General features: G+C 43.4%; 1 protein-coding gene across 1 annotated transcript in view; it reads right to left on the bottom strand.

Annotated features, from left to right (window-relative positions):
- The window catches only part of LOC108705111, a 62,719-nt gene that overhangs the window by 36,905 nt on the left and 11,021 nt on the right, over positions 1-14,793 (bottom strand). The window contains exons 4-7 of the mRNA XM_041570654.1: positions 12,624-12,932; positions 10,897-11,181; positions 5,461-5,718; positions 3,484-3,741 (exon numbers count right to left, since the gene is read on the bottom strand). Coding sequence (XP_041426588.1) covers positions 3,484-3,741; positions 5,461-5,718; positions 10,897-11,181; positions 12,624-12,932 — 1,110 coding nt within the window. The remainder of the gene's footprint in view (positions 1-3,483; positions 3,742-5,460; positions 5,719-10,896; positions 11,182-12,623; positions 12,933-14,793) is intronic.

Here is a 14,793-nt window from a genome sequence, read left to right as displayed (position 1 = left end):
AGTGTGACTACATTTGCCAACCAAGCAGCAAGCATTGGAATCAACTGTATTAGAGCCAGAAGAATTAAATGAGGTAGGCCTGAACCCAAAGAAATTAGCCCACTAAGCAGAAAAAATAGAAGCAACATATTTAGAGGCCATGTTAGGCCTCAACCCGAAGAAATTAACAAACAATGCGGCAGTATTCGTAGAAACATTTTTAGAAGCCATGTTAGGCCTCAGCCCTCAACCAGAAGAAATTAGCCATCTAAGCGGCAAAATTATGAGCAACATATTTAGAGGCCATGTTAGGCCTCAACCCAAAGAAATTAGCCAACAATGCGGCAGTATTCAAAGAAACATTTTTAGAAGCCACGTTAGGCCTCAAACAGAAGAAATTAGCCCACTAAGCAGCAAAAATAGAAGCAACATATTTAGAAGCCATGTTAGGCCTCAACCAGAAGAAATTAGCCAACTAAGCGGCAAAATTATAAGCAACATATTTAGAGGCCATGTTAGGCCTCAACTACTACAAAAATTTGCCGACAATACAGCACAGTAGTATCTACGATAGCAGTAGGATCTTTGATAGGCCCCCACCAAAAAAAATTTGCCGACAATGCAGCAGTAGTGTCAGAGACAGCAGTAGGAGCCTTGATAGGCCCCCACCAGACTTTTGCCAAATAATGAGGCATTAGTAGCAACAGCAGCAATAGTCATGTTATAATCAACTCTGTATTAGAGCCAGAAGAATTAAATGAGGCAGGCCTCAACCAGAAGACTTTTGCCAAATAATGAGGCATTAGTAGCAACAGCAACAGCAGCAGCAACAGTCATGTTGTAATCAACTCTGTATTAGAGCCAGAAGAATTAATGAGGCAGGCCTCAAACAGAAGACATTAGCCGCAAAATTATAAGAAACATATTTAGAAGCCATGTTAGGTCTCAACCAGAAGAAATTAGCCAACTAAGCGGCAAAATTATAAGCAACATATTTAGAAGCCATGTTAGGCCTCAACCCAAAGAAATTAACAAACAATGTGGCAGTATTCGAAGAAACATTTTTAGAAGCCATGTTAGGCCTCAACCAGAAGAAATTAGCCCACTAAGCAGCAAAAATAGAAGCAACATATTTAGAGGCCATGTTAGGCGTCAACTACTAAAAAAAGTTGCCGACAATGCAGCAGTAGTATCTACGAGAGCAGTAGGAGCTTTGATAGGCCCCCACCATAAAAATATTTGCTGACAATGCAGCACAGCAGCAGTACTACTAGGGCTAGTAGCAGGCTACAGCAGCAGTACTACTAGGGCTAGTAGCAGGCTGCAGCAGCAAGGGCAGCAGGTGCAGACAGATGGGGAATGGGCAATACTACTGAGGAGGAGAGTATGGGCAGCAATGGAGAGAGAAGGCTAAATCTGTGGAGGAGGAGGAGGAGGAGGAGGAGGCTAGTCTCTGCTGTCTGCAATGGGCACTTGGATATCCCCGCTTATCCATGCCTCATTCATTTTAATAAACGTCAGCTTATCCACGCTGCCAGTGGATAGCCGTGTCCGCTTCTCAGTGACCACCCCACCTGCGGCACTGAAGACACGCTCTGACAGGACACTGGCAGGGGGGCAAGCCAGCACCTCCAGAGCAACCTGTGCCAGTTCTGGCCACTGGTCGAGCCTCGATACCCAATAATGCATGGGGTCATCATCAGGGCGAATGGCATCCTGCACGCTGACTGACCCCATGTAGTCAGCCACCATATGCTCCACCCACTGCTGGTGGTGGCTTTGGGTGCTGACTGGGCCTGCTGCTGGCCGTTGAGGCTCGAAAAAGCTCTTCCACACACCCATGAGATCTCCGCCCTTGCTGCTGCTGCTGCTGCTGCTGCTAGGCCCCCGTCTCTGCTGGGTGTGTGGAGTAGTGGAGGCCTGAGAAGTGTCAGACTGGGGGAAGGCCTCCACTAATTTTGAGCACAGAGCCCTCCTCAATTGACCCATCCTCCTCTCTCTCTGGCTGGGTACAAGGAACTCCCCCACCTATCCTTTGTACCGTGGGTCAAGCAAAGTAGCCACCCAATAATCCTCTCGGCCTTTGATAGAACAGACCCGGGGATCACTTCGGAGGCAAGTCTGCATATGGGCAGCCATGTAAAAGAGGTGCCCCCGACCAACCTCTTCTTGACTGCCTTCCAGATGCAGCAGGTCATCTGGCTCGACCTGCCCCTGCTCTGTACCCTCCCAGCCGCGGACAATAGTTGGGGTGGTTGGGTGGCCTGTGCCCTGCTCCCCATGCTGCGCAGGCACCCAGTCCTCCTCTCCCTCATCCTCCTCATTGGGCACCATTTCCTCCTCAGCCCCCTCTGCCTGCCTACGGGGCCTACGCTCCTCCTCCTCAGGCACGTCACCCTCCTCTAGCAGCCCATCCAACGTGCGCTGAGGAGGAACACCATGGGTATCACATCACTAAGACACGCATTATCCCTGCTACCAAAGCATGTCGCCTGCTCAAAGGGGGCAAGTACTTGGCAGAGCTGCCTCATTTGCTGCCACTGCTCTGCACTAAAGTAGCCTAAATCTGCGCCCTGAGTACCCCTGGCACTGTGCTCCAACAGGTAATTGCTGACCGCCCAGCGCTGCTCTACGAGGTGCTCCACCATGTGCGGGGTGGAATTCCAGCGTTTCGGCAGGTCACAGATGAGCCGGTGGGGTTGCAGATTATGCTGCCGCTGCATCCGTGTCAAAGACGCGCTGGCGGTGGGGGACCTGCGAAAATGGCCACATACCCTTTCAGTTTTCGAAACGAGCCGCGAGGCGATTTTTTGCGAAAAGTTCGCCTGCTGCGAAACGCGGAAATTCGCCGCAACTTTAACTATGCCGAATATATTCGCCCATCCCTAATGGCAAATGGTGGAAGTTGAATTTTGAAAGAGACAGTACATGATAAATTTCGATATTCGTATTTTAGATTTTTTTTCCAATTCAAATCTAATTTGGACTATTCCCTAGTCGAAGTACACAAAAAATAGCTTGAAATTCGAATTTTTTTCATTCGAAAATTCACCTCGACCTTTGATAAATTTGCCCCTTAAAGAGCCTTAATGTTGAAAATAGGTTGTTTTTCCCCTGGGAAATGATATGATACCAGGATGATTTTGAAAAAAGTGTCAGACTCAGTATCCCTTTTATAGAGAACAGGACTAGAATATTTTTGTTATATATTACATTTATTTGAGAAATGTCAAGTCATGTTGTGTTGTCTAACTGGCTGTTCTATATTTCCTTCTGCAAACTGTGTATTTTAAAACAAAATCTATATTTTGTATTGAGTTTCTCTTTATGGTGACACCAGTGATCTAGATAATGTCACATCTGATATTTTAAGACAGACAAGGAATCACTATGCAATGTAAAACTGAAAGTCAATAAAGAGAGTACTTGTTATCAAAGGTGGCAGTGTATATACATTGTCTCACTCATTACTTTAAACTGATTTAGATAAAAGAAGTAACTTACATGTAACACTTAGGTCGATAATATCTGAAGTTCGTCTCCCGAAAACATTTCTTGCCGTGCAATAGTATTTTCCCTTATTATTTAACTGAATATCATGCAGAACCAAACTCTGGGAATCCTGGAGAAGGACTCCATCTTTGTAAATGGCGTAAGTAATGGTTGTGGGATAGGCTTGGGCCTTACAAGTCAATGTCACCTTTGTGTGTTCAGGCACCGGGTTGGATGGAGTGCAGGAGATCATTATATTCACAGGGGCGTCTAAAAGCAATAATAACAATTATCACAGCATTAAATCAATATTGTGATCTTCACACCATTTCCATAAGGAACCCAAGTGCACAATGGGGCCCATAAGCAGAGTTTCAATAAGGCTAGGGGAGGTTAACCCTCCCCAAACCTATCTGGCACCTAAAAAAAAACCTCACTCCAGATAGTTCTGTTGTAAATTGCTGCACTCTGATTGGATCTTATTCCTTGTGGTTAGGGAAGGCGCACATTTTTTCGCCTTGTTTCGCCACAAAAATCACGCCCATAGACTTGTATGGCGGCAAAAAAAATTTTACATTAAAAATGTATCATTTTTTTGACTCCCATAGGCTTTAATGGGCCTGCGGCTAATTGGGTCAAATTCGCCCATCCCTACTTGTGGTTTCCCCAATCAGAGTGCTGATATCTTGACAGACAGTTGAATTAGCCAATCAAGTCACAGATATAGGCGGGCTTGGGGACAGACTGGGAACTGAAAGCACAGCAGAAATGAAGACTGACAAGAAGTATTTTTACTGAATATGAACATTTGCTGCAGATTTCCTCTTACTCCTACAACTACTATACTGGAAAAGCTCTAAAGGCTTACTCACTATCTGGAGTTTTATTTGTCTCTTCTCATCTATAATATCCCCCTTGTTCCAGTCCTGAATTAACTCTTTCCCCTTTTAAAGCAAATTGTGCTTATGTTTTTTTCAAGGTTCCCACAGCAGCTTGTGTCCAATAACAAACATTTTTGCCACAACTGTGTTTGATGCATTTTGATTAGGGATGCACCGAATCCACTATTTTGGATTCGGCCCGAACCCCCGAATCCTTCACGAAAGATTCGGCGAATACCGAACAGAATCCGAATCTGAAAATCCGAAAATGTTTGTTATTGAAATTGTTTGGAATTGTGCTCAGCATCACAATGAGGTGTGGATGTCATTCTTTAGGCACTAATACACTGTGCCTATTGACACAAGCTGCTGTGGGAACCTTGGAGCTACCGCCACCATCAAGCTCCAGGTTTCCCCGATGTTAATAGGAGGCGTTGCTCTCTCTCTGCCTCTGTTTACTAGCAAAACTGCCAGAGAGGGGGGAGGGCAGGGTAGGGCCCGGCAAAACCAGGCAGAAAATTGGCGCCAAACACTTAGCGCAGGTGCAGCTGTTGGGGAGAGTGGGGATGGAGACTCCTGATTGGCAGCCGTAGGAAGCGCACCGGTGGTGACGTCACACGCAGCGCACCATCACCGTGGAGATTGCGATGACACTCTCCTCTGATTTACTGTCTCTATGCTGCATATGCAAATTAGGGGTATGAAGGGGAAAACATTTTTTACTTCCTTGTTTTGTGACAAAAAGTCACGCAATTTCCCTCCCCGCCCCTAATTTGCATATATAAATTCGGATTCGGTTCGGCCGAGCAGAATCCTCCTCAAAAAGGCTGAATCCCGAACCGAATCCCGAACCGAATCCTGAATTCGGTGCATCCCTAATTTTGATGCATTGGACGCAATTGTGTCCGGCACATCTCCCCTTCTTGTGGCCCCAGTGATGCTGAAATGATGGGAAAAAAACACAGCGTTGCGGCGGGTGATGCCAAGATGATTGTTTAAGATCAATTAATTGTATGAATTCTCATAGCTGGTTCTTCTTTCCCCATAAAATTCGAAGGTCAGTGCTGAATCTGTGCCGTGGATAAATGTGAGCTTGTTTCATACTTACACATTACATTGAGTGGAACTGGTTGAGACAGGACATTCCCGATGTCGTTCCTTGCCTCACATGTATAGTTGCCAGAATCCGTCCATTTTATTCCTGGAAACTTAATCTGATTATTTCTGTAGGACTGTAGGACTGTGTCCTTGTACCAGCGATATTCACTGACTGCCGGATTACTCCTTCCTACTGAGCAGTGTAACGATGCAGAAATTCCTTCCACTACTGGGGATTGGGGTTTAATTCTTACATCCTTGGGAGGATCTGTTTAGGGAAATGCAATGTTACAATTCACAGGAGTATCAACTATTTCCTTTCTCCTTGTCGGAACCTGAACTGCTCAGCCTTCCCCTTCCTCTCACTACCAAATATCTGGCCTACCACTTGCTAACGTAACTATCTGTCTGACGTAAGAAACTCTCTAGAATAGCTAACCCCAGGCTCTCCCCCCCATCACCCACTCTTATCTACTAACATCAGCCAAAAAGTAAGTGACTCTCTGCTCTCCAAATTGATCTAATGTTAATCAATCAGCATTGGAATCAACAGAACATAACTTAAAGGGGTGGTTCGCCTTTAAAGGAGAAGGAAAGCCACAGAGGTATTTCATTGCCAATAGAGTAGCTGCAACAATGCAAGCTAGAATGCTATATTTAGTCTGTAGAATGCTTTACCATACCTGAGTAAAAAACTCAAGAAACTCTCTGTTTGTTTAGGATAGCAGCTGCCATATTAGCGTGGTGTGACATCACTTCCTGTCTGAGTCTCTCCCTGCTCACTCATAGCTCTGGGCTCATATTACAGCAGTGAGAGGAGGAGGGAGGGAGGAGCAAACTGAGCATGCTCAAGATTCAAACATAAATTGGATATCCCCTTGTTGTAATAAGGTCAAATGCTCAATCACACAGTGGTGGGGTTCGCCAGGTCCACACAAACTTCAGGATACAAATAATGATTCCACTGGAGAGCTGGTTACAATGCAGTGATGTGTTTTTATTGAAGATGCATAAGCACTACTTGTTTCGGACCTCAAAGGTCCTTCCTCTGGTGCAGTGCAACTGCACCAGAGGAAGGATCTTTGAGGTCCGAAACATGTAGTGCTTATGCATCTTCAATAAAAACACATCACTGCATTGTAACCAGCTCTCCAGTGGAATCATTATTTGTATCTTGAGCATGCTCAAGCCCTAGCCCTGGAGGTTTAAGCTGAAAACAGTTAGTCTGATACAGAAGCCCATGAGTACACAATAGAAGGAAAGAAATGTGCTGTTTCTTTTGACAGAGGACACAGAGCAGCATTACTTTGAGGGTTTACTGGTATATTTATATAGACCTTTCTGATAAAGCTTACTTAGTTTTAGCCTTCCCTTCTCCTTTGAGTTAACCTTTAGGATGTTGCAGAATAGTTAATTCCCTTTACCAACTCCATGTCAGTACTTACTGGGTAAGCCCCTCCCCCCTGCTCCCATCAGAAGGATCCTCCCAAAGTCTTTAAAGACCGGCCACACCCACCTACCGGTGTCTTTTTTTCCTTCTCATTTTGCTCTCATTGGAAGCAAAAATGTTTTTCTTTTAATCTTGGGAAAGCATAGGCCTGCCCATACGGCATCCTAGGGACAGGGGTTTTGGTCCATTGGACCTTTTGTTTCCCAGCACATGGCCTCATATCTTGGAGTCTTCTGTGCTTCAGCTTCTGGATCAGGTAAGGCCCTGGTTTGCAATGTTTGCTACTCCTGGTCTGCCTGTGTTTCAGTTGCTTTTCTGTACTGCTGTCAGAGCATTCGACGGCAAGTGCTTGTCCCCCCATCCGGTGTGCCCTCCAGGACTGCCCAAAAGGCATCCAGTGGCAGTGGTGTATGTGGCCCCTACACACCCTTTATTTTTACAGATGGGAGAGGGAGGTGGCAGTTAGAGGGTCAGCCAGTTATAAGGCATAATTAGTTAGGGGCCTGAGCCTTACTGCCTCCTGTTTTCTTTTTTTTTCTTGTCTTTCCTAAGGTAGAGGTAATTAAGAAAAAAAAAAATAATAAGGTCTGCCTTATAGCTTTCAGCTAGAAATGGTGACAGATTTGGGCTCTGGTAAGAGACACCAATTATCCGATTTGCCTCTGTGTAACCACATCAGTTATTTTTGGTTACCTGCTTCTGCAGACTGATTATACTCAGCCCCCAGCATGTCCAGAGATTGACCTGTTTTCTAATACATGTTGAAATTCAGCATTATTTTGGCCTCATGAGGCCCCGATGCCTCCTGGGGCCCCTGCAGCTGCAGGGTCTGCCTCCTCTTGGAAGTCCAGACCTGATTGTGTCCTTAGCTGGATAGCTTCTCTGAGTCTTCCTAAGAGCTGTAGGTGGTGACTGCCACACAGAATTATGCATTGGTACATACTACTAATAAACTTACTGTCATGACACACACATCACACCCCTCTGAGATGACCTTTGTTCAGTCACTAGGGTTGCATAACTACAGTATAAGTTTGATTGCTATTAAATCTTACCCATGTAATATCTCCTGGCAGTTAGATTGCCATGTTATAAAATATGATGGGTACAGGCTGAACATTGCTGTTTGGAAAGGAGTCTTTTCATCATACTGCCAGCAAAGCAGAACATCACTGTGGCCTAAGAGCCAGGTTTCTGCTCTGTGTCTAGAAGACAGACTTAGAGTCAGTTTGTCAGTTTGCCCAGTCTCCTAGTCATGGGGTATCCATGTTTCGGGGCTAGCTGTTCTACATACCAGATGGGTACTGATTTAGACTGCAAATAATGGAAGCATCTAGTGAGTGTTGATTCTTCCTTCTCATGTCTGTGTCCTCCTCAACCACCAGTATTGAATCTGTATCCTCACGGTTACATACCTATAGGTTCTACCAATTCTATTGCCTCAGGACATATTGTCTTAAAGATTATCTCAGTCTTGCGTGTTTGTGTGCACTTCTCCTACTTCTACTTTATTGATGGATAATTGGGGAAATTAAGTCATCTGTACTGAAATTGTCCCAGTGTGCATAGTTCACCTAACCCGGTAGGTCTAGTTCACCTTGTAGGATGGTTCACCATTCCAGGTAGGATGGTTCACCTTTCCCGGTAGGATGGTTCACCTTTCCTGGTAGGTCTGATTCACCTTTCCCATTAGGTCTAGTTCACTACACCTAGTATCTTACCCGGCAGGTCTCGGTCATCTGACCAGGAGGTTCATTCACCTAACACAGTAGGTCTAGTCTGGTAGATTGGAAGTCTGCTGATGCTTACTCGAACATCCTTATGATAAGTCCAGTACTAAGTACCTGAGCAATTGATGCCTACGTACATCCTCTGCACGCCCAATGGTGGGCAGCCTGGTACTCAATATAAGAGGATTCGGCTGCCTCGAATATAGTCAATCTGAGGAACACACTGACAGACAAGGCATATGGCCACAGGGCTAACCCTTGCCATTTTAATAATGCGGAACATTGAGGGAGTTCGTATGGTATAGAATGGTGGAATTTCCTACATGTACACATGTTCCTTTACAGAAGGGAGGACATCAGATTGGTCTCATGAGACTCTGAGCATCTCTCCAGGTTAGTTTACAACCTGCCTCTGTGGCTCTTGTGACTATCATAGTATTGCTTGGGTTATTTTATTCTAAATCCGAAATCCTTTAGGGGTTACCAGTTCTATGTCTCACAAGGCTATGCTCTCCCATCCAACCGGGGTTTTATTCTTTAGGTAATTGCCCTGTCTCCACTGGCATAATCTTCTAGATCAGGAGGTTGGTACCAGTGTTTCTATTGAAAGGATCATACACGGAGTAAGTACTTCTCACTAGTGATGGGCGAATTTATTCGCCAGGCGCAAATTTGCTGGGTTTGATTAACTGTCAGATATTTAGGCATTATAGCACATGCCTCAAGTGCGCCTCATTGTGCATTTTTATGCCGGGCACTTTTGTTTATATTCTAACCAGGCCACACATACAAAGGGGTCTGCTTGGGATTCTAACTCCTACCAAGTGTTTTTTTACAGGTGCCTTACAACTGCACTGAAACTAAGCATACATGTGATGGATGCTTTCTGGTGAGTAGGAGAGTAAGTATTTCAAACTGTTGAGTTTGCCAGGTGAAGGGAGGTCTTCATCCCTCTCTCTCTCTTTCTTCTGGAAGTGTCAAGCTGTTATGGAATTCACCTTTTCCTCCCACTGACGCTGGGCTAACGTCTCTTTCTCTGGGATATAGAGCCTATGCTATAAGACTATTCTTATCCCTGTAACTTGTTCTGGAGTTTTCACCTGGAGTCTTAACGTTCACTTATAAGAGTTGCATGATTGGGCTCTTCAAAGTCTTGCCATTTATGGCTACAGGTTCTTGTTAAGAGCCTATTACCCTCCCACTGGGAAAATACTAGCTTGCTACGTCCCTGTAAGTACAGACATGGAGTTCGTAAAGGGTATAGGGGAGATTGTAACATACTTACCGTGATCTTCCTTTACTGTATGAACTCCATGTCAGTACGGCCCGCCCTTTTTCAAGTGATTTTAGAAGCTTGTTACAAAGACGCCGGTAGGTGGGTGTGGCCGGTCTTGGGGAGGGTCCTTCTAATTGGAGCAGGGGGGAGGAGCTAACCCAGTAAGTACTGACATGGAGTTTGTACAGGAAAGGAAGATCACGGTAAGTATGTTACAATCTTCCCTTTACTAAGCAACTTTTCAATAATTTTGTTACTTGTTTATAGTTTTTGAATTATTTGCCTTTCACTTCGGATTCTTTCCACTGACCCCATCTAAAATAACAGCTGTTCTGTAAGGCCACAAATGTATCGTTATTGCTACTTTCATCTTTCTATTCAGGCCTCTCCTCTTCATATTCCAGTCTCTCATTCAAATCAATACATGGTTTCTAGGGTAATTTGGATCCTAGTTACCAGATTGCTGAAATTGTAAACTGGAGAGCTGTTGGGGGAAAAAAAAGCTAAATAACTCAAAAACCACAAATAACAAAATAAAAAACATTTGCAAATTGTATCAGAATATCACTCTCTACATCCATATAGAAAGTTTATTGAAAGGAAAATAAACCCTTTGATTGTTTTTTTCATCATCCTTAACCCTCAGTGTCAGCGATCACCTGCAGTTTTAGGGTGGGGGAATTTTTATCAGTACAAAATTAGTCATTGCATCTCCCTTCTTCATTAAAAGAGTTCCAGTTTTTAGAGGCCATGTTCTCTTCTTAAATTTGCATTATTTAAAATGTTTTATCTTTGCATCATTTAAAAACACAAGGAAAACTTTTAGCAGTGATGAAGTGCAATTTCACCAAACCCTCATTATTTGGCTCTCTGAAAACAGTCTTGTAATACAGACTTGCACCCTCAGTTTATATAGAGAATTTACATGCTTTTGTACATGCATCACATGAGACAGCAGTTTATAAATAATATAAGTACCAATATACTTACAGAGGACATTTATGAAAACAGGCTTGGAAGGAGTATCACCTATTTTATTTGCAGCTTTACACGTGTAACTTCCACGATGCTCTTCTTTGATTCTATCAATGATAATATAATCATTTGGCTTGTTGTTTCCTTTCTCATAGGCCCACGAGTTCCCGTCCTTAAACCATGTGATCTGTGATACTTCGGGGTTACTGCTGTTGATACTACATCTTAATTGAACATTACTCCCTTCCACATAAGATGTCTTTTTTGGCTGAAGAACAACTTCCGGGTTCTTTGGAGGATCTGGAAAAAAAAAGTTACCATCTACAGGTTTTTGTGATTTTTATCTTTTTGATACGAGTGCTTAAAGGGATTCTGTCATGATTTTTATGGTGTAGTTTTTATTTCTAAATGACACTGTTTACACTGCAAATAATTCACTCTACAATATAAAATTTCATTCCTGAAGCAGCAAGTGTATTTTTTAGTTGTAATATTGGTGTGTAGGTGCATCTCAGGTCATTTTGCCTGGTCATGTGCTTTCAGAAAGAGCCAGCACTTTAGTATTGAACTGCTTTCTGGCAGGCTGTTGTTTCTCCTACTCAATGTAACTAAATGTGTCTCAGTGGGACCTGGATTTTACTATTGAGTGTTGTTCTTAGATCTACCAGGCAGCTGTTATCTTGTGTTAGGGAGCTGTTATCTGGTTACCTTCCCATTGTTCTGTTGTTTGGCTGCTGGGGGGAGGGAGGGTTCATATCACTCCAACTTGCAGAACAGCAGCAAAGAGTGACTAAAGTTTATTATCACATGACTGTGGGCAGCTGGGAAACTGACAATATGTCTAGCCCCATGTCAGATTTCAAAATTAAATTTTAAAAAATCTGTTTGTTCTTTTGAGAAATGGATTTCAGTACAAAATTCTGCTAGAGCAGCACAATTAACTGTTGTGTTTTGAAATAAAACATTTATACCATGACAGTATCTCTTTAATTTGGGAAGTTCAGAATCTTAGAAATCTTAAAGGAAATATATAGCATAACCCCCCCCCCACAATCTTATTGACATTATGAATAATATATGGTGCTGGTTTCACTATGGGGTAAAAATGGATATAAACTCTTTATTGGAGCTACCAATAGATAGGCTACAGTTGCTGTTAATGTTTGAAATGGGGGGTAGGTGTGTCATAACATATAGTCAATCACAGCCATGCATTCACACAGGCTACAGTTCCCTATCAGGTCAGCCTAGTTGCTGACTTGTTCCTATCCTACAGCCTATGAGTAAGTGCCCAGAAGGCGCGAAACGCGTAAGGCCTCCCTCTGAGATGTTCCTTTTTGTATAAATAAAACTTTTTTACTTGCATCTATTTTAGGAGTGAAGTCCAATTTTTGTGCCAGTCTACCATTGGAATCTACATTTGTCACCGCTAACACAGTTTTGGTCCTCCCAGTAGCAAAAGGCGCCCATTGCTGTTCCATATAATTGTATTTGGTGCTACTCAGTCCTTCCTGCTTCCTGTTCTGAATTAAACACTGGCCTATTGATTCAGGAGACCCCTGGAGTTACTGTCACCTCAAAACCAGGCGATAGCTCCAGGGTTTCTACAGCCCCTTGAGTCAATGGCCACAGTGCAGTTGTATGAAGAATAAGGTGCATGTGTCAGTCGCTAAATAGTAAAGTTACACAGCAGATACCCTTGTTACTGATACCCTTTATCTTATTTATATGAATGTACTTACACTGTATATTCAACACAACAGTCTTACTGACTTTATTATTCCCTCTGGTAAGGACACATTCTATTGTTTTATTGTGATCTGTCCAGATTGGGTTAAAAGATAGTGTTGTCTCTGTTCTTATTGTCTCCTTATTATCTAATGATTCCTTGATCTTGGGAAAGATTTGCTTTTCGTCGCCTTTCACATCTCCAGCCCAGGACAGTCTTATGGAATCATCAGGGCAGTAATAATTAATATAACAGGACAATGTGAGCTTCTGGGATTCTCTCCCCACTTCCACAGGTTTGATCATAAATTCTGGCGTAGAATCTATGGGAGAAAAATCATTATTGAGACAAAGAATGTATTCCCTTAGGCAGATGAACATTACAAGTGTAAATATCTGGTACATACATATAAGTGTAACAAACTTTCTGTGTATCTTCATCATGTCATCACTCCCCATAACTGAGTGGGAGGAAATCAGGGTTGTTTGATTAAAACAATATAATACAATTAAACCTTTACCCAGCGCTTCCAATTAAAAATGCGAAGGAACCCTCCAATGAGAATCCCAGCTGGTCTGTATCAATCTGACTCCCTGTTCTTTGTTCCTGTAACTGGAGTTGGAAGCTTTAAAGGAGAACTAAACCCCCCTCCTAAAGAAACTCACTTTCTTCCCATATAAGTTCACTATTTAGAAAAGTGTTGCAGCTCTTCGAACCCTGTTCTTCCCTTCGGCTATTTATAGACTGTTCCGGCACATGCACAATAGGCGCATATTCCAAACAGCTCCAACTTTGCATGCAGTAAAGCTTAGTGTCGGTGGTCCTTTAGTGAACGTATCCAAAGATGGCACCCGTGAGCTCTGCTGTGCTATTATGCATGGAGAGGTCTGTGCGACTTTCTGCAACACTTTTCTAAATAGTGGACGATGTGGAAAAGAAGCCTTTAGTGGGTGAATGGGGGCTACTGAATAGGAATTCTCTCTTTGGGCGAGTTTAGTTCTCCTTTAAGCCCAGTCTCCCCAGCACTGAACAAGTTTGTCCTTTATCCCTATGCCTGATTCCAGTGTCATTTCATCAAGAAATAAATTACATAATTATAGCTATGATAATTATAAATAAATAAATATAACTGTAACAAAGTGCTATGCACAATAATTGGGTGCCAGTGGTTTTTTATGTCTAACCAGAGAACTTTGTTTATTCAACAGCTTCATCCACATAAAAGTTTATAGTAATAACAGGAACATAGAGCACAGAGGCTAGCATATACTGACAAGCACCAATGATCAGCTCAGTCCCTGCAGGCAAGGGAACATGTACAGCAACAATTGAAGGTACACCAAGCTTTCAGCCTTTTCCCTAAGTCAAACCCAGGGGAATCTCTACATCCCTAAGTCTGTACACTTAGTACCTACTTCTGGGCAATTAGTACCCGGGGTCTTAATCCCTCTGACTCTCCTCGTCTGAGCCTTAGGCTGCTCAACTAAATAACTTGTCTGTCGCTCCTGGAGTGACCTATTACAGAGTATAGCTTATCCTTTATAGGCCCAAAGTACCTAGGTTCCACTACCCAATTCCCTTCCTGCCTGCTTGGTAAGGGCTAAAGCAAAATGGACCCAGACCGCATGGTTTCCTAGACCTTTATGTTATAGCACTACTGTACACTGTGAGAACTACAGGGACTTACATAAGCAGAGCAATGACACAAATCCCCATCAGGACCCATTTAGGTGTCTATAATACTAGGGATGCACAGAATCCACTATTTTGGATTCAGCCGAACCCCCGAATCCTTCCTGAAAGATTCAGCGGAATACCAAACCGAATCTGAACATTTCCCTCCCCACCCCTAAAGCTGGCCATAGACGCAAAGATCCGATCGTACGAATCAACGTACGATCGGACTTTCCCATCTCCCGACCCTCCACTAACCATTCAGATCAAAGTCTTTACCATTCCGATCAAATAAGAACAGATCACCCAATGTTCTGCCCCTGACAGCAATCGTACGATACTTATGTCTGACAACACTAGTGACAGTCTCCCACTGAAAATCGTAACAATACACGCAGAGATATTATCGGCAGGCGACAGAAATTTTCTAACCTGTACGATCGACCAAACGACCGATCTCCGACGGACGAAAAATGTCGGGACTCTCCACACATGGTCCGAAAATCGTA

Source organism: Xenopus laevis, chromosome 7S, assembly GCF_017654675.1.
Source record: "Xenopus laevis strain J_2021 chromosome 7S, Xenopus_laevis_v10.1, whole genome shotgun sequence".
NCBI classification, from domain to species: Eukaryota; Metazoa; Chordata; class Amphibia; order Anura; family Pipidae; genus Xenopus; species Xenopus laevis.
Note: the sequence above shows the minus strand (reverse complement) of the source record. Positions and strands in the feature narration are given on the sequence as shown.